The following is a 27,032-nucleotide window of genomic DNA, read 5'->3' as shown; positions in this document are numbered from 1 at the left end:
CTGGAGCTCTGAACCTGCTGCCTTGGCCTCTCAAGCGTTGGTGCTACAGGCTTGGGCCGCCACACAAGGTTTCGCTTTTAGAGTTGTTACTTAAGGCAAGCAGAAGGAGCACCGCGTGAAACCACACAGGACAATCCCACAGTAACCGTGGCTCTGACTCCGCCATCGGCTTGGCGTTAGTTCAGTGAAAACAGCATGAGAAGCTCACAGCTCGATCTCTCTGCAGATGCGTGCGGGCAGGTTGAATTGCATGAGGCCTTGCCACTCCTCTGAGGTACAGATGCTGTGGTAGGACAGCTTCTCCATGGTAACCCTGTAGATGCACTCTGAGTGGCGGATCCTGTGGTACATCTGCAAGGCAAGAGGGGTGTGAGTGGGGGACTGGGTCTTGGCAGCGGGAAATTCTCTGAGGCTCACAGTTGAGACACACTGGAGCTGTGTACACACATAACCTTGAAGGGACAGCGCTTGTCTGAGTTACATCTTCCTTAAAAAATATCTTCTCACCACCCATCATCATGTATCTTTTCTATAATGTCCTCTATTGCATTTTTATGTTAGTAATAAAAGAGTTAAAAATCAAATGTGTGTGTGTATTATCAGTAAACAAATGACTAAGATCTATGACCCTTCTGTACCTGTTAAAATAAACACTTTGATGATTACATACCCAAACTGTCTTCCTTGAGGGGATTGTATTTCTGTCCCTGATGTAATTGCATTTTTTTCTTTTCTTAAGTGAATTTGGGGTTTTGCCAGCATTGGAGCAATGAATCCAAACCTGTAACATGTTTGTATTATGCACAATATCATGCCAGTGGAGCAGACATATAAACAGGGGACTATGCTAATGGACAATTGAGGGCTTGGCACATAGGTGGTGTGTGTCTGGCACTGTGCTTGGCTGCAGCATGTGCCAGAGACTCATCCTGAGAGAGAGGTGGGGAGGGGACTTGAAAATAAAGCAAGAGCAGCTTCCTGTCCTGTTGCATTAGTAAGACCATGTGTACTTATATGTGTGCAAATACAGTTTTACAAATATTTATACACCAATATAAAATATTGTGAGATAAAATTAAAAAAGCAATGGAGCCAGTAAAAAGGACAATGTTTACATGTGTGAATTTGTAACTCTGTGAGAGTATGTAGAGAGACACTATAGGGGGAAAAGCGAATGCTTTACAAAAGTTAATGTGTGTGATTAATGCTTTTTCAATACTTCACACTTGGTTGTAACACGAGTATAGGACAGCTTGCTTTCTATACTTGAGGTTATGTTCATCATCTAGGTGATGTGGGATTCCCCTCTGTGTGCTGTGAATGTCATTGGCGAATAAAGAAGCTGCCTTGACCTGTTAATAGGGTAGAACTTAGGTAGGTGGGGAAGACTAAACTGAATGCTGGGATAAAGGAGGTGGAGTGAAGAGAAGCCATGGAGCTGTCGCCAGAGACAGATATGTTGAAACCTTGCCGGTAGACCACTAGCCTCCTGGTAAAATATAAAATAATGGAGATGGGTTAATTCAAGATGTAAGAGCTAGCTAGCAATATGTTTAAGTAATTTTGCCAAGCAGTGCTTTAATTAATACAGTTTCTGTGTGGTTATTTTGGGAGTCTGGGCAGCCGGGATATGAACAAGCGGCCTCCTTACTACATCTAGGTAATGATATGAACGATGATGAGAGGCATCAAGGAGCAGTATGTCTTTTATATCATGATTTAAAACTACTTGGCACAGTTCTTAGCAATCTCTGCTGGACCACACAGCTCTGGAGACTGTGGGATGTGACCCCATATGGGGCCAAATAACTGAGTGTAGCTGTAACACACAATATGCTGTTATAACACACAGCAGTGGAAAATTCCATTATGATTCAAATGAATCTGATTCTAAGGTGCTTGTTCATGAGTTTCCCTGGGAAGCATCATACACCCTCACTGGAGTCTTGGTTCCCAACACACCAAGAACACACTTTGCTCTCATAGAAACACGATAGATTAATGGTGGGAAAAAAAAGAGACAATGTTTGAAGCATTGCGGGATGTCACTACCACATGAGCATATTGTAGATTGTGTTGTGTAAAGACGGCTGCTGTGTGAGCGGCTGACAAGTTTCATTTTTAAAAAAATTATTCAATTACTTTTGGCTCATCAATTTCTGAAATGATTCTGAATGCACTTCTGTCACTATGTCCCGTAAAATTTACACAAAGCAGTGTCCTCCCAGGCCTAGGCTACCACTGAGAGGAGCATCTGTGTGAGGTCATAGACACCTGACCACAGCCAGACTTCCTCCCATCTTGAGCTGCCACTGAGTCCTGGGTTAGATCAGAGATACGTGGCCCCAGGACCCTCTCCCCAGGCTCAGACTGGCATCAGCAGCACCTGTCTAAGGCCACAAAATCACAACTGCAGTTCCTTATGCATCCTTAGGTTCCTACTTGGAACTTGGTTCCTAAGGGAACTTGGACAGCCAAGGCTAAGGTCGGAGACTGGAGACACCAGGTCCTGCCCATCAAATAACCTATGAATTTTCTGCACATAAAACAGCCAGCCTAGCTAAGATCACCCAAGATATTCCCACCACACATCTGAGTACCACCTAGTAGACTCTAACTTCCCTAAGACATGATAACACCAAAGTCAGACCCACATGTCCAGTCGATGCAACTGGGCCAGCAATTCATGCCAAAGATGTGATTGACCAAGTTCTAGATGCACAAAACACAACACAAAATGTGACAGCAAAAATCAAGGCCAATGTCTGCCCCCCAAACCTATCAATCCCATTGTAATGGTCCCTAATGAAAACCACTTGGAATAAATCACCAAGAATCCAAAACAAATAGAACAATCATAACTATGTCCGTGAATTTAATGAGAACAGAAATGTCTAACTGAATCTAAAGAAGACAGGAACAAATCTCTGAATGAATTCTAGTAGAACACAAACAAACAGCTTAGGGGAAAAAGTAAGTCAATTTAGGATGCAAAATTAGAATTCAATAAAGGGAGAGAAATACTGCAGAAAAATAAAAGTGAAATAGAACTGGAAATGAGACATTCAACAAGCCAAACGAGAAGCTCAGTGGGGGCCTCGCTGACAGCACAGCTTGTGTGCAGCACAGACTGGGAATCCTGGAGATGGGGAGGGGTGTGTAATCATTCATTCAAGGAGAATGGTAAGGTGAAAACAAAGAACATGTAACAGAACACGTGAGACACTTGGGACCGGAACACATGAGACACTTGGGACACCATGAACAAATCAAACCTAGGAATCACGGTTATGGATGGAGAAGAACTCCATGCCAAAGGCACAGAAAATATTTTCAATAAAATCATAAAAGAAAAATCTCCAAATCTAGATAACAAGATATCCATCCAGATATATAAGGTTTACTGAACATTAAATGGATTGAGCCTGGAAAGTACCTGCCCATGCTGCATTACAGAATTAGAGAGAGAGAGAAAGAGAGAGAGAGAGAGAGAGAGAGAGAGAGAGAGAGAGACAGAGACAGAGACAGGGACAGGGACAGAGAGAAAGAGGAGAGGAAAGTGGGAGAGAGAAGGGGAGGGGGGAGTGTTCTGCCTTTTTTGGAACAACTACATATTTTTTCATTGGTATTAATGGTGCCAGAAACTTCTGAAATATTGCTTATTCCTTTAAATATTATCTTTTAAATGTCAAAATATTGGCTCATTTGTCAGGAGAGGACAGCAAATTTGAAACATGTCTTTTTTTGTCAAGGAAATGTGTGAATAATGTAGAAAGCCGACACATGGCCCAGGTAGTGCGGACAAAGTGCACACCCACGGGCAGCGGGAAGGGCACACAGGTGAAAGCAAGGCTGAAGGGGACCTTCCCACAGTGTTTACCAACACCGACTGCTGTGCAGCCCACTGCCTCCTCCTAGGTGCAGAAGGCCACCTGTCACAGGACAGCCGCCACCCTGGACAGGACAGGACTGTGTGTGTGAGCTTCGCGAGAGCGAGCTCTTCTATGGCCAAAGAGCACAGCATGATGCTCCTCCCACATCATTCACTTGAAAACTCAAGCAAACACTCCTTTCGCTTCCTCCCAAATCTCGTGAACTCCTCCTGGCTTTTGGCCCTAGAGATGACCCGGGCTTGGGCAGGAAGGGCAACATCTCTGGGACTGCCAGTGTTTGGCATAGTTTGGCATGCCCTGTAGCCCACTGTGATTCCATATTGGGGAGGCAAGTAAAGGTAGCTGCACTGGGTCACAACCTAGGAGTTAAACTCCTATTTCTGCCACTGTCTCTTACAAACTGCTAACCTGCAATCTGGTTGAAGATTTCTGTCATCTTTTTCATTTAAAAAGCTATAATGCCAATACATGAAAGCATATGATTTTATTTATATCTTTACTCATTTTATGTTGTGCTTACTCTAAAATTAGCTACAACATAAATGAGTTTAATGTCATGCAGAAATAGATAAGATTGGGGGATTGTATACATCTTTTCCTTTGGTAAAAAGCCTTCGATGTGAACATCAGGGAATGATATAATCCAGGCCCTCACTGTGAACAAAGGAAGACAGATGACTGTATGTCTCTTCAGTGCTCCATCAGCTGCCTATATATGATCACTGGGAATTAATCTTGGAACCTGTCATAGCAGAAGACACTTTAAGAAGAAGCAACGGCTGTTTACCTAACATGGAAGTCCATACAGATGACCCATCAGAACCAGGACAGGGGACGGACACAGGTCCTCAGAACCAGGACAGGGAGTGGGCACAGGTCCTCAGAACCAGGAGAGAGGATGGGTGCAGGTCCTTAGAACCAGGACAGGGGACGGGTGCAGGTCCTCAGAACCCCAACCTGAGAATGTGAGTGTGCCCTCACTCTACCATAAACTAAAAGTACAACCTTTATGCTTTTTAACTTGGAACCTGGCTTCTTAGCAGAAAGAAACCACTGGCTGGTTGCTGTTCAGAGCTAACCATCTATGTGCTAAACCCTCATGACAGTCCTGTGTTGCTCACAGACAGGCTAATTAGAAGGTACCAAGTCTTTAGTGATCATATTAGACCCCTCGTCACCTCAGGGAGGAGCAGTTCTAGAGAGTGTGAGCTCTGGAGTCATCTCCCTGAGTAGAATCTCTTTGCCGTTAACTGACTGCACGCATATAGGCAGGACCCTCAGTTATTTTACCTAGGTCCCCATGTATGAAGTGAGTGCACTTTATTGACCAACCAATCACAGGGGGCTGGAAAGAGCTGATGTCACTGGTTGGTATCAGTTCCGGTCTTAGTGCTAGAAGCTATTAAGATTCTGTATTGGTCTCAGATGACTCTCAGCTCAGCATGCCGTTCACTCCCCAGGACTGCTGTATCCTCTTCTAATGATGGTCAAGAAGAGTCTAACAACTCCTGCATAACAGTGATGCCCTGTACCATCAAGCAGGAGCCAACTGCACATCCCCCTTCCTGTCTAATACTTCCTGTGGGGAGCCGGCATTTGCCAGTAGTGGGAAATACACTACAGACATCAGGAAGCACACCACCAAGGACTAACTGCTAGGCCTGGGTCATGCCACGTTACTGTTAGATTAACTCTAAGGAGGTCTGAGATTCAAACCACATTCACTAACATTAGTTAAGCACGCTCTCTCTCCCATTGATTTAATTTGCATTTCAAATGATAGTAAATATTTCTTAAAATAGGTATTTTCAGTACGTTATTTTTCAATGGCATTAAATGATATCATTATTAATATGAAACGGATTCTCTTCACAAATCTTAAGACCAGACATATCCTGTACAGAATGAGAAACTTGTGTTACAGCAGGCCAAAGGAACCGCACACCAGCAGAGGTGGCTGTGGGGCTCTGGGAATGAAGTCCCCAACTTCCAAGTGACATGCAGAAAGAGCTGCCGCTGCATGGAGCTCGGGATGCAAAACCATCCTCAGGCAATGAGGGTGTGGAGACCAAGACACGACAATAGGAAGTGGGGTTCTGAAGCTTATGCTACTCACGTACGCATAGGACTTTCAAATGGGCTCCAAACAGTCAGGGCCTGGGGTACATGCAAGAATAAAGAAGCAGTCCTGGGAATAGAATGCCCACAGGCAATTATCCAAGATAAACTGGAAGGAGCAAATGGATGGAAAAGTGAGTAGGAAATACAGGAAGTAAGGAGACGAGCCAAGGAGGGATGCCCTAGAAACTGAAAGACGCTGCCCCAACCCACAGAACCTGGCGTTCTCTCCTGAAGCTCACAGCCTCTGGTTCATGGTCACAGTACAAAGTCAGACAACTGGGATATTTCTCGTCTTCACCCTGGGCGGGGGGATCTGAAACGTTTTTCCTAATGACAGGCCCCAGCACACTCTGAGTGTAGCGGCAGAAAGACAACTGTTCTCTCCTGCTCGGACCAGGTAGGGCACGTGTGAGAACTTCCTGCAAACCCTGCCCTTGTTCTGAAACAAAGACAAAGCATAAATACAGAGGGAAATGCTGACTTCCCTCCTGGGAGTATTTCATCTTGGAAGGGATATCAACAGTCCTTTTGCAAGCTTTTTCATGATGCTTTCCAGCAGATCCTCAATCTCAATCTCCAGCGTCCATCTTAACGAAAGGCAGTTTAGCCTGTCTGGCTGCCATTAGAGAATGAATTGGTATTCCATAAAATCATCTGCAGTGATATTTCCTAAGATATGGTACCAGAGGTAATTAGACTAGAAAGCAACAGGAGCAGACCGGATCTGCTGGAGACTGAGAAGCGAGACATCAGCAACTACAGCACTAAGGCCAATCCTAGGGGATGCTACAGCATCACTTGCCCGTTGAGGAAGCCGAGGCTCAGAGGCTTTGGCTAAGTTAACTAAGGTTTAATAAAAGCCGCAAAGCAAGCATTGAAGGGGACAGCTGTCTCGTCTTGAGCGACACAGCATACACTGAGAATTCAGAACGTGGTCAGAGAATGACTGGCAGGACACAGAGAAGTCACGGCCACACTACAAAGTGTGTGCTGTGGAAGCCCCTTGCAGATCAACTAAGGAATGGAAAACTGCCCTGCGTTCATAGCAGGTGACACTCACTTACATCTGTGGAAACCTATGGGATATAAGTGTGCCTAGGCTTCAGGGGCTAGAGACTGTTAACATACATAAAGACACAGAATGGACCACTGTCCAGGCTTTGGAGTCTAGTGACTCTTAAAACACACACACACACACACACACACACAGGGAGGGGTGGATTTATTTCCTGAGATTCAGGGGCTGGTGACTGTCCCTAGCATCATGTCTAAAATGGATGAGTGCTTAAACTCCTCTTTATAGAATGAATACCTGATAACACCATACATGTCATAAGCTTAAAGATGAAACATCAGAACCCAACTCACACTTGATTTCTCTATCCTGACAAAATTGGAGAAGGACTCTGTGTGTGTGTGTGTGTGTGTGTGTGTGTGTGTGTGTGTGTGTGTGTATGTGTGTGTGTGTGTGAGTGAGTGAGTGTGTGTGTGCACTCAGTCTGTGAACATCTAGAGATTTGGGTCATGTATTTTGTGGATATGCCTGCCCAGGAGTTTGTGCCTATCCGTGTGTGCCATCACGGCACTGACAAAGTTTGCACTTTAGAAGCCAGCTTTGTTAAGTTATCGCATAAGATCAACTGCAGGCCTTTCTCTGAAGCCTTTGCCAAGGGTACACAGGATTCTTTAACACTCCACACAGCAACCAGGCTAGCTTCTACACTTAACTTACATCATTCTATTAAGTTTATCCTGACTGTCAAACTGTCTGTCCATCCCGAAGTCTTTTTCATCTCTATCCTGTTTTCTATGCTGTTTATGAAGGCTTATTCTGAACTATGGTTATTCTAACCATGACCACTTCTGTAAAAATTTCCCATAAGCACTGTGGTGGTGAGGGTAAAGTGTCACCTTAACCCACGGAATAGCCAGGACTTGGAAGGTATTTCTGGTCAGTGAGTCCATGAGGGTGTTTCTGGAGATGGGTGCTGTTCTCAGAAGATCCACTCACCCAAATGAACCTCCACCCAGCATCTCCTTCCATTCCCCTTCCCACCCCATCTTTCCCTTCCTCTCTAGCTTCCTCTCGGAGATTCCCTTGGGTCTTTGGACACCACAGCTCTGGGTTCCAGGCTTTGGACTCCAGCACTAACAGCCGCAGACCCCAAGCTCTCAGGCCTCCAGCTAGACTGAGAGTCACGCCATCGCTGTCCTTGGTTCTGAGTCCTTTGAACTCGGCTTGCGCTCCTGGAGATCTTGCAGCTTACGCAAGGCTGTCCTGGGACTGCAAAGCCACTATCACTGCATCAAGCAGTTCTGCCAGGTCCTGCCTCTCAAGTAATAGCTGTCACTTTGTGCTTCTTATTCATGCTGTCTCTAGAGAACTCTACTAAACCCTGCTAAAAGCCACTTGCTATGTATTTTATGTGATACATAATGTCACTCCTTTCTTTGCATTCATTTATTTATTCCTTTTGGTTAGGGTATGTGTGTACCTTGCTACACCTTTGGAGGCCTGAGGACAACTTGAGCACTTGTAAGAGTCATTTTTCCCCGTCCTACCCTCATGTGGGCTCCCATGACAGAACTCAGGCTGCAGGGCTTGGTGTCTCCCGGAGCCAACTCTTCAGCCCTTAACATCACTCCCTGATGTTGGTCTTCCTACAAGACACTTGATAAAGGGCTGTGCCAAATACAAGGTGTGGAACTTGAGAAGGACAGAAGGGGCCTGTCATTCATCCCTGACTCTGTCACACACTTGCCCTGCTGCCTCAGACGCCTTGTTCAAATACAAACTGCACATGCCCGGCTTCTCTTAGTACGGTGGAGTCACCTACATGATGGTTGTGAGGTGGGGTTTTTATATGTCAAGTGTCCAGAACAATGCCCGTCACGTGGTATCTCCCCAGCACAAAGGTGATTTCCCCACACCTCCAAGGTGTGGAGGATCGATTGACCCAAAAGGCACAAAGTCATTCTATTCTCAGGGCCTCCCTGTTCCAGGCCCTTGCTCAACTCTTCCACTGAAAGCCTTCTTTAAAACCACAAGGCTTGTGAAAACTAATTGATTCTACTAATTTCGAAGGCTCCTAGCCTTTCAAAATGGTTGTTTTCCCCTGGAAGTACTTTTAATATCAGTTAGCTAGAGAGATGAAATGTAGGTGCTACCGACCAGACATGCCCTTTGATTCCATCAGCAGGATGGAGCCTGATACACCCAAAGATAAACTAAAGAGAATAAAAGCATATTTAGTGTTAGTATGGTCCTGTGGCCTGCCTCTTTTCGTGTACAAGTACCACAATCCAAAAGGACCACAGAACCTGGCTATAAACCACACACATACACACACACACACACACACACATACAAAACAACACACACACACACACACACACATACAAAACAACACACACACACACACACACACATACACATGCATGCATGCACTCACGCACGCGCAGGTTAGAAGCCACTATAAGTCTATGGGCTCTTTGTTCAGGAGCAAAACTCCTCTGAGTTCCCAGGATCACACGCATCTAGACTTAGTGAGAGCCAACAACTGGCAGATGCTTTACACCTCATCAAGTCATTTCATATCTATGATCTTAATAAACACAAGTGTTCTTCAGAAAGAAGCGGAACTTTCAGGGGAGGATGGAGGGAGGGAGCTGACATTGTCGGGTTACCTGCTTGGGGCAGGCATGCAGCAAGATAGCGTTCCCACTGAAAGCATGCTCAACACGGCAAGGCTGACTGGCACAGAAAGTGCCAGGAGAGCCCAGGAGCGATGTCCACACTTGGGCCCTGGACCTTCCCTCCACAGCTGCAAAAGCTCAGAGTTGGGCTCCAAGGAGCCTACAGCAAGAGCTCTGCTCCTCTCCATTTGGTTTATGAGGATGCTTTGTGGGGCATCCGGAAGTGCTCTTCTCTCTGATGTGAGACACGGCCCGTGAGAGCCTCGGCAGGCCAAGAGGAGAGGAGAGATGGAGGTCCACACTGCTCTCATATTTCAGAGTTGAAAAAGACCTCAAAAGAAATGCATGTTTTTTTTTTAAGTTTTTAGTAAGGAGAAGCATCTCAGCAATAGAAATCAAAATGGATTACGGCCACTCTGGTGTATATCCTTCACTCCCCTTGAAGGCAAGCTGCCCCCTCCTAGGAGCAGAGGGTGCGAACTGTGCCAGGTTGTGGAGGCACACAGAACCTGCCGCTTTGGGAGGTCGGCACGTCTGGGTGAGGTGAGATGCTCCAAAGACTCAATCCCATTCCTCCAAAAATTCTAAGTTACCAAAGTGGTATCCTACTAAGTCCTGCTGGTCAGACTGCTCAGTAAGAGGTCCACAATTTCCCTAATTGTAGCACCAAATACCATTATAGGACTATTAGTTTATGGATCACTACATGCCCAACCCATTTAAAACATAGCAATATAGAAGATGATAGAGGATAAATTTCAGAGCATAAACTGAGCCTCATTTTATTCCTCAGAAACAGGACAGACTGGCCAAGAGGACTAGAGGGTGTCATTCATGATGGTTACACGCACGCATTCAACTGAACCCCGAGTTTCCTCACAAGCAGACCTTCCCTGGCCAGGAGACATGAGTGGCTGCTCCCGCCTAGCAAAGACTCCCTAGTCTACCGTGTATGACAAATACCAGGCAGCACCTTCACTTTCCCAGCAGACATGAGCCGCAAGGCCAGTGCTTCACGCTCCATCAGTACATGAACAATTCTTTCTGAACAAACTCACACCTTGAGATCCGCTCACAGCCTCAGGAGATAGTTTTCCTCAGGCACTGTGAGGTACTTTGTAAAGCAGGCGTGAGCAGGAAACAGACATGAACAAAAGCAAGCAGCCTGGGCGCGAAGGCTGCGCTGAGTCCAGAGGCATGCTTACGTTAGCACAGTGCAAGGCCAGAGCACAGAAGACGGCAAACATCTTGAAGTTGTTCTCGTCCGTCTTGGAGAAGGCACTGCCACTGATCTTGTTGACCATCTGCACCACGCCGATCACGCTGCCGCGGCTCACGATGGGCATGCACAGAATGTTCCGGGTGGTGTAGCCCGTGTACAAGTCGACTTCCCTGTGGAAGCGAAAGGGACGGCTCTGTCACCAGTATGAAAGACCAGCGGTAAAGACAATGAATGCCAATCACCATGAATCTCAACGTAGCTCCCATAGCTTGTGTGTGTGTGTGTGTGTGTCTGTGTGTGTGTGTGTGTTGGAACGGCACCCAGGATTCAAGATGGTGTAAAAATGAAAGCGTTTTGTTGAAACATTTTCACGAAGATCCAAGCTTGCTCAGTCTTGTTTACAATGGTTTCCCACTGGAGGCTCCTGGCCTATCGACTGGGCTCTCCACATTGGGATCATTAAGTAAACAGACAAGATAGGTGATTCAAAAGAGAGTGCGGGAAGTCTGGTAAACTGTCTTCCTCTTAACTTGGTCATATTTATGAGACTGGTAACTTGCTATTTTAAATGGGAATATTCACATTAAGGTTTAGAGCAGGACTCTGCAACCATGCCTGTCACCCAAGTGGTACACAGCCACACTCATCTGGGGGTGGTTGAGATGAAAGCAAAACTCCTCACTAGCACGCCCTTCAGAGTGGAGGGTCTGCTGATTCCTGATCCGAGGCGATGCTTTGGGTTCCCCAGAATCAGTCACAGAACCAGCACGGGGGTGTGCATGAGTCCGCAGTGCCCGGCTTCCCTTGTCTACCCATTATGTTTATAAACCATCCAGGTCTCTACTGATGGCACATTTCATGTATACATTCTTCACTTACTGGACAACGTCACTGGTTAATAGATAGTTACTGGCTCTTGTGAGTAAAACTGTTGAGAAAATTTGCACCTGAATCTCTGTGTGGACAAATGATTTCGTTTCCCCTGGTGTATGTGTAGGAGTAGGGTAGACTGGAGGGTCCCTCTCACTGAACAATCCTTGCCCCTCCCACCTGCTTTAGAGAGCCTCTTGCCCTGGTGCACACTAGAAGACGCTGGGCCCTATTTTTTTCCATGCACTAAGTGGCCATGAACGCATCCTTTCTGGTGAAGCGCCCCACAGACTCTGCCCTTTATGGGGAGGTCTCATACAATCTAGACACTAAGATGATGACCTCACATGCTTTGCCAGGGTCCCCCTCAATCTGATGGTTGCTTTTTATTTTTTCAATAGTCTGACTCCCCAATTTTACATAAAGATTTTTAAATGACGAGCAATAATTTCCATATTTGAGCAGTGTAAGTAAGGACACGCAAGCTTGCCTGGGGAAATGGAAGGTTATTAGTATTTTCAGCTTGTTGGTAGAACATCACCAGCATACCACTGTGGTTCTATATGCAGTCCTGCATGTCTAACAGCTATCATTAATGACAGGAAAGACTTCCGGACAATCATACTGCTTTCAATGTGAGTCATGCATATGTATCAACTAAACACCATTGTCAACTAACAGTCTCGGCATCTACCTTGTGACTTCTAATTTCAAAGGATAGAAAATGTGCATATACTTTGATGTCAAGTTCTCCAGAATCCGAGATGCGTAAAAAGTTCCCAATGGAAATCTCAACACCACACTGTAACCATATCCCAGCTGGGCGGCTTACTCGATCTGTGTTGTGTGTGTAGCAAAGTTTCCAGAGCTCTTACGAGAATGATCTATCTGCAGTGCTAAGAAGCCATTACAAGTAGGCGTTTTCACACCCATTTCAAAGAGGATGACCCTGAGGTGCAGAGAGATCAAGTAACCGACACCAGTTCTGTCTATAGTGGATGCAGGACAGGGCCTAACTCAACAAACCAGACAGGATGATTTAAAACCCAATTCATGATTCCCGTGTGGCAAGTATGCACACATTGAGACAGCACAGTGTGACAAAATCGTGACAAGGCCACCAGGAGAAGCCATAGCTCTGTCACTTGACTCTGTCACTGGACTCTGTCAGGCCCCAGCAGGGAACACTGATGTATGAATAGCCTCAGACCATGCTATGACCACTGATAACAGGCTGGGATAACAGACCCCATCAAAGAGGGTTCAGCCAGGGAACCTCAAGGGAGAAATGACAAGGGACAAACTCCCCTCTCACCTGTTAAAACGCGGGTCTGCGTAAGCATCTGGAATGTTCAGGACTTCCCCCGTCCTTGCCACTTGGCCAGCAATCCCCTTCTCAATTGAAAACCTGCAGAAACAAAAAAACAGGGACATGCTAATTAGATGGCGATGCCATCAAATAGTTACAAAGCTTTTCACTGTCAAATGTTGAACCGAACTTTTAAGAATACGTATTAATTTTATATTTATATATCCTAAATGATCTTATAAGATACATCAAAGGGAATCAGCAAAATACCCTACAGGGCTAGCTCAGAACCAAGTTGGAAGATTAAATACCTACTAACTTGAGAATGTCACTGACTAAGAAGTGAAACAGAAGACTCTCTGTTGGGCTCTAACACTGGCCACCAACAACCTCTCCACACCAGCAAGTCAGCTCATTGGTCACAGTGCGTGCGCTTTCTTAGCGGATTTCCCACACAGTTGGGCTCGCTAAGTCACAATGTGCAGCCCGGACTCAGCTCTGTTGACCTTTCTGAACGCAGAACACGGAGTATCTGTTGTCTGTAACCCATGTACCACAGAGAAACAGTGCATCATCTTAAACAATTTAAATCATCTTAAACAGAGAAACATTTGCTCATCTTAAAAACAATCAGGATCCGTACACAAACTGATGGTGTTTGGTTATATTTTCATCCTGATAGATAATTTTCACATTATTATATTTTATGTATTATAATCATTCATGTGTTTATTTCAAAATTTAGTGACAAGATATACATCTTCAACTCACGCTAAGAGTTTTCATATCTCAAAAGGGCACTGACCCAACACAGAATTGAAACATCCCACAAAGGACCAGCACTGTGTGAAATGTAAAGTTGCCACCTTCTGCATTCCCTCATGCTTTCAGGAGCCCAAATTAGACACCACAAGCCAAGCCAGAGTTTCCTTATGGCATGCATTTGTCTAGCTCAGGCTGAGAGCCGTGTGAATGGGGACATTCCTTCCGTTCTCGGTGATGCTGGCGGCCAGCATCCACCAGTCCCGGCAAAGCCATAGCCTGGTTCCCTCCACTCCTACTCCCTGTGCTTGGAAATGTGAGCCGCTGTTTCCACAGTCAGATCTGCACCAGCGGTGTGAGCAATACTCGAAGTCAAGGCAAGGAAAACCAGTTTAACTGCGTGACTATCACCAAGCTGGCAAGTCAGGAGCTAGAACCAAACCAAGAAGTAAACAAAATGTAACGCCCCATGTACTCTGACGGTGCCTTTACATCAGCATTGTGTGGTCATGTAACACAGGACCCATCACCCTAGAAACAAAAGTGCCGGGGGCAGAGTGGCAACAGCCTGTGGCTGGCCTCATTTTGTCCTGTGGGATCAGTTTTCTAATATGGTGAAGCAGCCAAATATGGATGTAGTTGCCTCTCGTCAGCGACATTTGTAAAAGGAAGTTTCTGTCCCGCCTGGTCCCCTCTTGTTTTGAAAAGAAAAGGGGGGGTGCTGTGGGATAGTGCTCTTGTACCCTGTAAAGATTTATCACTCATATGTTTAATAAAATGCTGATTGGCCAGTAGCCAGGCAGGAAGCATAGGCAGGGCGGCCAGACTAGGAGAATGCTGGAAAGAGGAAAGCCTCAGTCTGAAGTCACCACCCAGATGCAGAGAAAGCAAGAAAAAAAATGCTGCACTAGAAAAGGTACCAAGCCATGTTACTAAACAGAGATATGAGTTATGGATTGATTTAAGTTGTAAGAGCTAGTTAATAATAAGCCTGAGCTAATAGGCCAAACAGTTTATAGTTAATATAAGCTTGTGTATGTTTCTTTGGGACCGGGCAGGGCAGAAACTTCCATTTACAGCCAAATGGAAAACATTAATTAGTGAGGACATGGTGCTTCACTAGAGAATTTTGCAGATATTATTTGGAAGGTTAAAGTGGACACAGCAAGAAGAGGCGAAGGGTGAAAGGGACTTGACATCTGCACATGATGCTCGACTCCTCCACCTGTTAGTGCTCCTTGTAGGCTTCCAGGCTGTGACAAGACTGAGCCACCAGGACTCTGCCAACAAGTAAAGGCCATCTGTCCATGGAAATGACAGTAGCTGCCACGTAAGGAAACAAGGAAGGCTTTCATTTCAAAATGCAGCAGACGGGTAGCTGATCCAGTCAACGGCCAGGTTCAGGAGGTGTTCGAGTCCTCAATTTCCTCTCCTCACAAGTTGGGAAGCAGCAGGGGCTGAGTTGGTTACGCTCACCCTGCTCCTAGACACAGGAGCCTGCCGGTTGCAGCTGGAGCGACCTTTACCTACCTGGGAGCACTAGTAAGTTTTTCCAACATGATTTCCAAAAGGACCGCCTCCGGAAGACGGCATTTCCAGGAGTGACGCTAATGCTTCCTAGGCGCGGTTTCGCTGGCACAGCAATGTCATTCCCAGAAGCACTACCTTCAGGAGGCGGGTCCTGGTGGGAATGATATCAGAGTATGACAAGCCTTGTCAGCACACCTGTGAAGAGGCACAGAGAAGCGGACGACAGGAGACCTGCGCATCTGCATCGAAGCCGGGACGGCCACTCCAGCTGTACCTGATCTCCTTGGTCTTCTTGAAGACGGGCTTCCCTTCCTTCTCCTCCCCAATGTCAAACAGGTCCGAATACAGCTCCTTATTCTTGTGGTCCACCTGGAAGAGCGCGCAGCGGTCGGCGTTCACTAGATTTTTTGCATATATCTGAGGCAAATGAGAAGCCAGAGTAAACTGGTGGGAAATCGAAGCTGGTTACCGTGAGCCTTAGCACAATGAACATTGCATGTTAAGTCTGTCTGTGTGCTGATCCCAGCAGATACAACAGGGACAAACAGTTCACGGGTGCCCACGCTCCTGCTGGTGCTGAAATACTAGAGCACTGTCCTTGACCTGCTGACCAGCGACTGGTCTCTCTTCCTGAGCATCCTCAAGCTCTCTGAGTTCTTTCCAGGAACTTCTCGGGTTGCTCCTGGCGTCTTGGGCTGTCTCCGTCAGCACTAGGGCCGGCACCCACATGGTCTGGTTGCTGTCTATGACTGGATAGACTATGGAATACTCCAAGCATAGAGGCCCATGCCTTTCATCCCAGAATCCTGAAGGCAGAAGGAAACGGAACTCTGATCTCTGGGGCAGCCAGGGCTACACAGTGAGACTGCATAGGAAGTATATGAAACAGACTCTGGCTGTGCCTGTGCCAGAAGACAGCATTCCAAGCTCAGAGCGCCAGAAGTTCTAGCCCCTTCTCGCCTCTCTGCTTTCTCTACCTGAAGCTCCAAGAGTGAGGAAGGGCCTATGGAGAGGAGAGTGCCAGAACACTGGCAAGCATAGTTTCAGGTTAGGAAACCACAGAAAGCTTGGTCCTATGAGCTAGGGTGTCAGTGGGTTGGAAACGCCCTGCCAAGCACACATAGACTGAGTCCAAAACAGACATTGCTCTCGGGAAGGAGGCCAGACTGGCCAATGTGTTTCACTTATTTGGATTATTGACAGTAACAACGCCCTCTCCACCCACAGAGCTAGCTCCAAAACACAACCAAGGCAAGTGGACCACTACATTTATCCCAACTAAGAAGAAACACAGAACTAATTGTTTCTATCTCACTCGCTTCCTTTTGGAAAACCTCTGTGTGCTAATGCATGCAAATATGTGTGGGTGGCCATTGCTGTGGGCCAGAAGAATGCTGGGTCTCCTGGGCTGTGGGCCAGAAGAATGCTGGGTCCCCTGGGCTGTGGGCCAGAAGAATGCTGGGTCCCCTGGGCTGTGGCCACCAGATGTGAGTGATGAGAACCGCTATGTCTCTCCAAAGTCAGCAAGGGTTTGTAACTCCTGAGCCATCTCACTGCCCCCTCGTTTTCATTTGCTAATTTTTATTTACATTTCTGTATTTTTTTGTTGTAGTCATCTTCTAGCTTCTGTTCAAGTAACCTTTTGTAAATGTTTCCTTCCTCATACCCATCCTAATATTTCCTGCTATTTCTAATCTTATCGCCTATACACTTTCCTTCTCATTCATATCCCTCTTCTTTCCTCAACCCATTCTCTTTCTAGTTATCACTGTTAACACCCTGCACTCTGAAATGCCCTCGGCCACATTTCCGCCAGCAGCATCCCCAAGCCCCGTCTCTGAAGCACATGAGTCTGTCAGTGTGTGTTGTCACCAAGCGCTGTGTCAAGGCGGCTTCCTGTCACTGCTGTCAGCCTGCCTCCCGCTAGCTAAACAGTGGTGGGTGACCTACACCCAAGTGAAGACAACATACCAGGAACACTCGCACAGAATAGACAGAAACAATGGGGAAGTAGTAGGGCCTGGAGGAAACAGGAAAATGAGAAAGCCGGCCACCACAATAGCTCCCCGGGGCTCCCGACTCCCCAGTGTGCAGGCTCAAGACAGCAGGGTAACTGAAACACTCATTAAATATCGTAGGATCTGCCTTCCAGAACCATCAGTGACCAGATTCGGGGCTCAAATGAAGGGATGTGACTCAGGAGCTGGACAACATAGCTCACAAAGTGGGTGAAAGGTGAGTCAAACATGAGGGAAAACTCAATAAGGAAGCAAATTCTAGGGATGAAGCAAACACAGAAGAGTCAGCCACCAAACAGAAACAGCAGACAGTGCTGTCAACACATGGGACCAACAAAGGAGGGAGGGGGAACACATCTAGAAAAACTCAGAAAATTGAACGACTGAGCATGACCAATGCTGAAGAGGTTGCACTGAGAGCCCACAGGGTGGGAGAAGAGCCATGGGAGAAGAGCCAATGCAAAAATCTCAAGACACAGATGATGCAGCCATTGGAATCACTGTGAAACAGTTCTCAGTGCACCCACTTCCAGGAGAGGGCCACTGAGACTTGATTTAAGGAGACTGAACTTTAGGATCAGCCTCAAGAGGGCTCCCTACTTTGACTCATACAGAAAGTGCCTTGGAGAACAGGAAGCAAAATCAAGCTTTCTCCAAGTATAGCTGTTTAAACCAGAGTGTCCCAGGGTCCTCCCCAAGTTCTCAACAAAGGTGAAGAAAGACAGGGGGTCTCAAAGAGCCATAACTCATGATGATTAACAGAGCATATTCATCAAATACACACAAAATGCCACACTAAGAGTAAAGACCAAGAACATAAGGGTGGAAGGAAAAATCACAGTCAAAACCAAAAACACCTACCATGATGTGTTCAAGTAGAGAGTCTATGGCAACTATGTTATCAAAGTATGTCCTGAAAAACACAAACACAAGTTTCATGAGCAACCTTACAAACAGCATGGTGCATGTGAAGTTCTCAACACAGTTTATGGGTTCCACATTTAAATAAATGAATACGCTTAATATTATTTGACGTGGGATAACCCCTCTGTATGGTGTGAAGATGTTTTATTACCATTGGTTAATAAAAAGCTAATTTGGCCAATAGCTAGGCAGGAAATCCAAGCATGGATAAAGGGAGACAAAAGGAGGAGTCAGGGAGACACCAGCAGCTTATGGAGAAGCAAGATGTGAGGTGACAAATGATGAACCTCATGGTAAAATATAGAATAGCAGAAATGGGTTAATTTAGATGTAAAAGCTAGTTAGTAATAAGCCTGAACCATTGGCCAAACAGTGTCTGACCCATTGGCCAAACTGTTTGTAATTAATATTAAGCCTCAGAGTGGTTATTTGAGAACTGGTGGGTGGGAGAGAAACCTTCAGTTACAATTATTAAAAACAATCAATGAAGCTTTATCATTGCCTTAGTACAGTAGAGTCATCCAGTAATTATATCATTGCTTAATAGAGAGGAGGGAGCAAGGCTGTAATATAAACTACGTAGGACTGGATTCAGGTGCATGCTTGCTGAAAAAAATAAAATTAGAAGGCAAACTGCACTGAGAAATCAGAAGAACTAACCTGAGAAGAAATACCATAATGCAAGCAGTTGGAACCCAAGGACCTGTAATTGTTTTATTAAGGTAAAATGCATGTTCAATGGCAGGAGTGTGTTGTAGAGGCAATGAGACACTCACTAAGATATAACCTCCAACAGCTAGCCATCACACAATATATTAAAAACTACTCGATATGGTTTGCTGGCTCTGTGAGGATTTCAGCCATGCTCTGAAATTAACATGTACTGTGTACTGTGATACCATGATACAGTGATGGAGGATGATGCTCTCCTTCACTTGAGAGCCACGGAACTGAGGACTGCACTGTATTGTGAGCTCGTGCCTAGGAGAAGACCGCCCTGGAGTGAGTGAGTCTCCTACCTGAGCAGAAGGCAGGAAGTCTTAATGTGTCACGTGGGGAATCAGCTGACTTTGGGACACTTCCAAAATGTGCAAATGTGTTGACCAGAGAGAAGCTCAGCGTCCCTTTTTGTGTGCTCTGAAGTTAACATCATCATGGTCCCCATCACATTTGACAGGGTTCATAGAGTTGAATGAGCAATCACTAGAGCTACATGTCTCTAATTTCAGATCCCAGAGAGCAGCTCCCAAGTGAGCCGGCAACTCCAGCCTGAGCAGTCCACTGGGTTCCGGAGTGTGTTAGTGAGGACTTAGGAAGCAGCGGCAGGGCCAGGAGAAGCCAATACCTGCCACAATGCCGCTGGAGGCCAGGGATAGTAGGTGCCTCCCCAAGTTACTAAACTGGTAGGAGGACATGACCCAGGTGACCATATCCTGAGCTTTAAGGTTTTGTTATTAATGAGGAAGGCTGTGTAGACAGAAGCGCCCCCCCCCCACCCTGTAGAATGCAAAGTCAACACAAACCTATAATTTAATAAATATCTGTAATAGCTTTCACTACCAACCCGGGGAGGTGACCTAGTTCAAGCTTCAGAGAAACGGAATGTTTTCTCATAATAGCAAACAGGGCACCAGAAATGCAATGGCATTGTTAATAATGCTGTGTGGAGTGACCTTGTTAGAAAATGCCAGAGACCACATCTTGGAAACGGTTAGAGAAATCAGTGGCGGCATCTTCTGTTTCCAGTATAAATGTCAGATTAAGATCACTGCACACACAGACAAAGATGCAATTCTGTAATCCACGAAGTGACAAAGGACTCTCCCCAGAATGTTTGCATGCCCCGTGCAGCAGATTCAGATGTCACCATGGGGACCTGCACTTCCACCAGTGCCACCAAGGTCAGGAGAAGCAGAGGGGCAGGAGGTACAACACTTACTTTGATACATCGAGCAGGAAGTCATTGAGTTCGGTCTGTTTGGCGAGACCTCTGCACACCTGCCACACAGACAACAGTTTCTAGTCATCCGGGAGCTCTGGTGACTTAGGAGCAGACCCCAGAGTGCTGTTTACACAACCGCTATAGGTCTTACTTCTTGAAAAATGCAACATGCTAACCCCTGTTCAGAGTGTTTATCCTTTCAGGGATCACTGCTCAGCTCTCCCACCTGGGACACATACTCTCTCACTGAGGCAAGGAGCTGTGAGCAGCGCCCGACACTCTCCACCCTGATGGGTTACACACCTGCTTCCACCTCCAAATCCGGCAAGTGCCCAACACACTCTGTGGCCCCAGGAGCCCCTGCTGCTCCTGCCATCACCCTGCCATTACCCTTTCTTCTTGTCATGCAAAGAACAACGCACCAAGAGATTTACAATGGCTTACAAATGAGCATAAGGGATTACATAGATGACATTGTTCAGATATAAAAAGATATAAAATATTACATCCAAAAGCAAAGCTGGGGATCGCTTACTGGCCTCGACCCTAGCCTCCACTACTGCTGCCTTGGGGTGCCCTTGTGAGAACGCCAAAAGACTTACCTGCACCTGGTGTATTGCTACGGAAGCCCAAGCAAGATTGGCAGTTGCGACCTAAAAAACACACATATGTGCATGTCAGAAAAACTCGATCGCAGGCCATCAGGTTTCCACAGCATCAGGTTTCCACACCAAGTCATTTTACCTGCTGAGCCATCTCAGTTGGCTACATTATCTTCTTTTAATATTAAATAATATTTTTCTGGGTGACAAAAATTTAATTGAAATACCTCTAATTGCCTCTTTAAGCCTGTGTGGCGTCCCTAAGAGGGCAGAATACTGAGCCTATGTATACTCTATGCATCCGAGGACTGAAGGCTATATTCCATGTTTCCACTTTTATTTCCATGTGTCTTATATGTGCACAAATACACGCACATGTGTGAAGGCCAGAGAGAAACCTCAGAAATGTCTACCTCCACTGAAGCAAGAGCTCACCAGTAGAGAGAGCAGCAATTGGACTGTACCTGCAGGACAGAGTCCCATGGACCCTCCCATCTCTGCTCCCCAGGTCTGACTACAGACACCCACATTGCCACACATGGTTTTTATAAAGGGGTGCCAGGGAACCCCCTCGGATCCTCGCACTGTCCACCAATCCTACCCCCTACCCTGACTCCAGGACATAGTCCACTTCTGCTACTGTCTTCCACTCTGCACGTCCTTCCTGGGCACAGGTGCTAGCTCTAGGTGCTCGAGACAAAGGAGGAAGTAAGGGCGAGGCTGGGCAGGACAGAAGTGTCCTGTGTAGTGGAAAGAACGGTCATGGGAGCCGTGGGAGCACACAGCAGGACAGAAGGAAGGACACAGGTCCCATGCACAGGCACTAGGGGCAGCTGCTATGAGGTGACAGGGCCCTGACTCCACCCCACAGGAAAGCAAGACTTCTTTGCACAGGACATCCCTGGAAACAAGGGGTTGGCCATTCAGGAAGTGGGTGAAGCCAGACCACTTGCAGGGACCTGGTCTATCCGCCATAGGAGAGCGTGGTGGTGATGCTGTGTGAGCCAACGCAACTGGAGCATGGCACGTGTGCACGTAGCCGAGGAAGAGGACACATTCAGGAAGACACAAGACAGTCAGGACGCCATTTTGCACTTGGCTTCATATTCGCCGAAGCACATTTTTGGTTAAGATGTTTTTATACAGATAAAAAAAAAAGTGTATTTCTAATTTAGCCAGTCTCCTCTAAAAACAGCAGCTCAAGAAAACAGGTTTTTAAGAATACACTACTGTTTGCAGCCAAATACAGTCAGGCAAACAGTGACTTCCCTATCCATTCACGTATGCACATCCATTCACGTATGCACATCCATTCACATATGCACATCCATTCACGTATGTACCTCCATTCACATATGCATATCCATTCATGCATGCACTCAGCACTGGTGGGTGCCACCAGTGAGGGCAGGAGGCCAAAAGACATTTTTTAAATGTTTTTTAAATGCCCATTTTAACTCACATTACAGGCTTTTTGTCTGCATGTCACATGTGTGCCTTCCAGAAGAGGGTGTCGAAGCCCCTGGCTGGAGTTACAGATGGTTGTGAGCCATCATGTGGGTGCTGGGAAATGAACCCAGTCCTCTGTGAGAAGAGCCAGTGCTCTGAACCCCTGGGCCACCTCTCCAGCCCCAGTGCTAGTGTCTGAGCCTCACCTCCTGGTGACTGAGACAGAAGGCCTCCTTGCCCCAGTGCCTGTACAGCTCAAGAATGCCAATCAAGTCTCCAATGGCAGTGACGATGGGCAAGCAAAGAACAGACTGGATTCGAGTTCCTGATTCCAGGCCTGTGCCTCTTGGAAACCGCTCATCCTGCAAATCAAAGGAGAGAAGACTCGGACCTGAGCATTTTAGCTTTGCATGTACACGCATTAAGCATGAACAGCAGCTGTCAGTTCACGTGAGAGTGAGAAGGGCTATCGCCAAGTCTGGCACTGGTCCCCTCACCTGCTCTGCCAGAGCCACCCAGGCTTTGCAGATGTATGCACAGGCAAACACTGTGTGAAGAGGCATGTTCACAAACATGCCTTCCCTTCCGTGTTCAAGGTCATGCTGACTATTTCATCTGAATTGAACTTCCAGAGCCCAAATTATGCATTCAAGTCATCCATTATCAATCAGTTATCATTACATGAAAGTGGGTTTGACTTAATAGTATTCTATCTTAGCTAAAATTTCTACAAGCCAGCACAGGGCAAAGAAAATGATTACTATCAAGACAGCAATTCTATACACTTGGTTTTTACCATATGTGCGAAGTGAACAGAACACAGAAAACCCTTCCTGAATCAAGAGAGACACGAACGTGTTCAGGTGGCTTTCAGTCTTTGAACGGCTGCACCCAGGACAGAGCATTTTCAAGTGAGAAGCCACGGGGCATCTACTCTTTGATTCTTCCCGCCTCCCCCACCTCCACTTTAGACCCTGCCTTTCTTTCTTCTTCAATAAAGCAACAGTTAATTAGTTCTAGGTAAATCATTGACAAAAAAAATAACCCAAAACAGAAGCCAGGTTCCAAGTCTCCAGTTCAACTGTTTCACAGAACAAGCTCCTTCTGCCTGTGTTACTGCGTGTATTTGTCACCTATGAAGCCTACACCCCCTGCAGTGACATACATCAGACATCTGCCTGAACACACTTGAGAGACTGCACCGAGGATCTATCTGTCATCTCTTTTGGCGGCCACAATTTTGCTGGTACCTCTGTCACTGAGAAGACTCAGGACGAGCTCAGGCCTGCTCCCGTGATTGCTGCTCTGACTGGCGGGAAGGCAGGGAATGAGACGCCAACAGTGGGTTGGAGACCTGACATCAGACTCTGCCATGCTGGCCTCACAGGTGGGGAGTGAGAAACACCAGCAGAGTTAAGTGGCTGGAGAGTAGCCACACCTGACTCGTGCCAGCTGGCTTCTGTCTTTTACTACCCAGAAGCCTACAAGCCCACCTCAACAGAATGACTCCTGAGAACTGGCCACTAGGCGCTGCAGGACACCCTTCACATGGGACAGTCGGTCCTGCAGCAGCATGGACATGACTCATCAGGCAGGCACTGGCTATTCGCATAGCTACTGACGTCTTACTCTGGTTAGCCATGGTGGCGTGTGCTGAAATAAGAGCGCTACCTCACAGGAAGCACAACTGGTGTGATTTTCTGGACATAAAAGCTGAACCATGAGCAGATTCGTGCATTGATCTGCATCTTCTTTTAACGCGTTTATAATTAATTTTGAAACAAATTAAATAAGATCAAAATAATGTATCCTCTTTTCGAATAAACCCTGAGACCATGAGAGTCAAAGCGCCCTACCCCAAGGATGTCCTCCACAAGCAGCGTCTTCCTGGACTTGGCCACATAGGCAGAAATGGTGGTGCCCTGGGTGATGGGTCCTGCAGGGATAAGCCGGGGTTGACCTTCCTTCATTCCAGGTGGTGTGAACACACACAGACTCTAGGAAGAAGAAAAGACGATGATTTAGGTGATGATCCCCGCCTTTGCCCAATATCTACAAGACTCCAGAGCACTGGCAGAGTGTTACCTACTTAGGTCCCATAAAGTCTGGGAGCCAGGCACAGGAAAAGACGCGGGTGATGCAAGGTTTCACGGGGAGCAGACAGGGAACCTAAAGCCAAGTCTCGTTCCCGCTTCACACGGAATGCACGTTTGGCATCAGAATTCACCAACATTACAGGCACAGAAATGCTCACGTTAGCCTCCTCTTCAGAACAGGTCACAACGTGAAATGAAGATGGTATCTTGCTACAAGACCCTCGACTCTACCATGCCAAACAATTCATGCTAAGCCCGGGGCTGAGTGATGGTCATTGCCTTCCCACCGTCTCAGAACACTGCTGAGACCCTATCACTCACAAGGCTCGAGCTGAAACTGCAGATTCGGGGTACCATGAATTAAGAAGGCGCTGTCCTCACTGCAGAGGCGTGGCTACTCTTAAGAGATCTCCGCTCACAGAGTGACTCTGGGCAAAGATTTTTGGCTTTTTCTTTTTAAAATCCACTCCCAAGAATATTAGGATCAATTATTTTGACAAATCTAGCCATGTTCTAAATTATTTTCCACTTAATAAAATGTTTAAATCATATTCTAACTATCAAAGGTGTAACATGGCTATCCATCCATTTGGAACTTTGCAGTGTGTTCTGGGAAACTCTACTGGACGCCTTACTTCCACCTTACAGATAAAGCAGCCGTGTCAGCTGGCCCACATCGCCTACCCTGCCGTGGTCAGTGCTGCAATGACCGAGGAAGCTCTCTCTGTCTGGAGACGGAGCTCCACTAGGGACTTCCACAGACGCCTGCTTTCCAAGCTTCCCACCTTCCTCCTCGGAGCTGCCTTCTACTCACAGGACAAAGACTTCTACATGTTTAAGATTCTTGGTTAAGCCAACAGGGAAGGAGTGAGGGAGGGGAAGAAGGGAGGGAGAACAAAAAGGGAAAGGGAGGGGAGAAGAGATAGAAGAGAAGAGCAGAGTTGGGCATGGTCCTAACTCTGGCAGTTTAAAAATAACAGGGCCCAGCGGTGTTGGTGCATGCTTTAATCCCAGCACTCGGGAAGCAGAGGCAGGCAGCTCTCTGAGTTCGAGGCCAGCCTGGTCTATAAGAGCTAGTTTCAGGACAGGTTCCAAAGCTACAGAGAAACCCTGTCTCAAAAAATGAAACAAAACAAACAAACAAACAAACAGAGCCAAGAGCTACATTCAAGACTTGTGTTCCCCAGCACTGAGAAATAGACCTGAGCTTCAGGAAGGTCTGCTACCCAACAAAGTGCATGTGGAAGAGATATTCAAACAGTTCTGTTGGAAGGGTGCCGCCCCGTATGCTTGAGTACAAGTGCACACTCAGAGATGAGGATGGATTAAATGATAAATGATGGCCCATCCTATTTTTTCAAGGCTAGAATCAGAGCTACTTTAAAAACTGCTAGCACGTGTTAATTCGATGCAACCCTGGAGCTTCCCAGTGCTCCTGGATCTTTCCCTGGATCCTCTTCACTACATGTGAACCCGTTCTGGGGCTCTGTTCACTGCAGAGAAGTTTCTCTGATCAAAGAGGAAGGGAGCGCTGAATTGACAGCTTGTAGACAGCCATTTGATGGGTACCTCACGTGCATGGAGCAAAACAGCAACAGCAACAGCAGCTTCCTGGCCTGGCCCAGGACCCCAGCAGGTGAGTGAGGCTGCCGAGAACTCTTCCAACAGCCTGCATGGCACCTTCTGGGCCGGTGAGGGTCAGCCAGCAGGGAGGACACTTCCAGCTCAGTTCCTGCCTGATTTATCTGTGTCTTGTGGTTGTCACACCATTTAGTGCTGGTGGGAAACCAACAACAGTAGCAACCAACTGTCTTGTTTAGGGTCCTCCCTGGCCAAGAATTCATAGGGATGTGCTCACCCCGGAGGTGCCGCTGTGTTTAAACTTAGGAGAATTCTACTATCTGCTCGGACGCATGGCAGTGAGGGAAGGAGGCTGTCATAGCGCTAGGGGTTACTGAGAGTCAGTAGTCCTCTCTCCAGACTGAGGAACAGAGCATGATGGGAGGAGAGGAGGAAGACGATCGCAAGAAAAAAACAAAGACCACAGTGTATTTAGCAAGAAGAAAAACAAGAACAGGCAACAACTTTTCACACTCGGGATGACCGTGAGGAGCCAGGCTCTGGGCATCCGACTTTTCCCCCATCAAAGACAGCAGCAGGGGAGGAACTTGGGTTTAACTCCGTGACTGGACAAAGAATGGGCCACGAAGGATCTAACAGAAAGGATACTCTAGAGCAAGCGTCCAAAGGAAGCTTTACGTTTTCTCTTGTTTTAGGTTGTAGTCGTTCACTCCAAAGACAGACAATGCACAGATTTTAATTTTTTTAGAGGCTTAGCAATTAGCCCCTGGACCACATCCTTAATTCTGTCTTCACGGCAAAGTCCTGACCTCAAAGATCTTGCACATCCCCACACTCCCGTGCAGTCATGGGTAGAGGGTGTGTATATGATGTAAAAGGTTCAGGCAAGCTGTGCCCACGGAAAGCCATCCTATAGTTGGGGCTTGCTCAAAAGAGAAGGCTATGGAATGTTCACATAATTGCTAAAATTTGAAAACTCCGTAGGGATAATTACAGAAGAGTAATCCTTTACAGTGG

General features: G+C 46.7%; 1 protein-coding gene across 1 annotated transcript in view; it reads right to left on the bottom strand.

Moving 5' to 3' along the window:
- Positions 1 to 27,032, bottom strand: part of Pde10a (phosphodiesterase 10A) — a 196,122-nt gene that overhangs the window by 26,218 nt on the left and 142,872 nt on the right. Inside the window, exons 6-14 of the mRNA XM_038340678.1 lie at positions 24,195 to 24,335; positions 22,545 to 22,700; positions 20,890 to 20,940; positions 20,285 to 20,343; positions 18,283 to 18,334; positions 15,678 to 15,820; positions 13,118 to 13,210; positions 10,916 to 11,102; positions 209 to 351 (exon numbers count right to left, since the gene is read on the bottom strand). Coding sequence (XP_038196606.1) covers positions 209 to 351; positions 10,916 to 11,102; positions 13,118 to 13,210; positions 15,678 to 15,820; positions 18,283 to 18,334; positions 20,285 to 20,343; positions 20,890 to 20,940; positions 22,545 to 22,700; positions 24,195 to 24,335 — 1,025 coding nt within the window. The remainder of the gene's footprint in view (positions 1 to 208; positions 352 to 10,915; positions 11,103 to 13,117; positions 13,211 to 15,677; positions 15,821 to 18,282; positions 18,335 to 20,284; positions 20,344 to 20,889; positions 20,941 to 22,544; positions 22,701 to 24,194; positions 24,336 to 27,032) is intronic.

The sequence above is a fragment of the Arvicola amphibius genome, chromosome 8 (genome assembly GCF_903992535.2).
Source record: "Arvicola amphibius chromosome 8, mArvAmp1.2, whole genome shotgun sequence".
NCBI lineage: Eukaryota > Metazoa > Chordata > Mammalia > Rodentia > Cricetidae > Arvicola > Arvicola amphibius.
The sequence above is the reverse complement of the archived record's forward strand: the minus strand, read 5'-3'. Positions and strand labels throughout refer to the sequence as shown.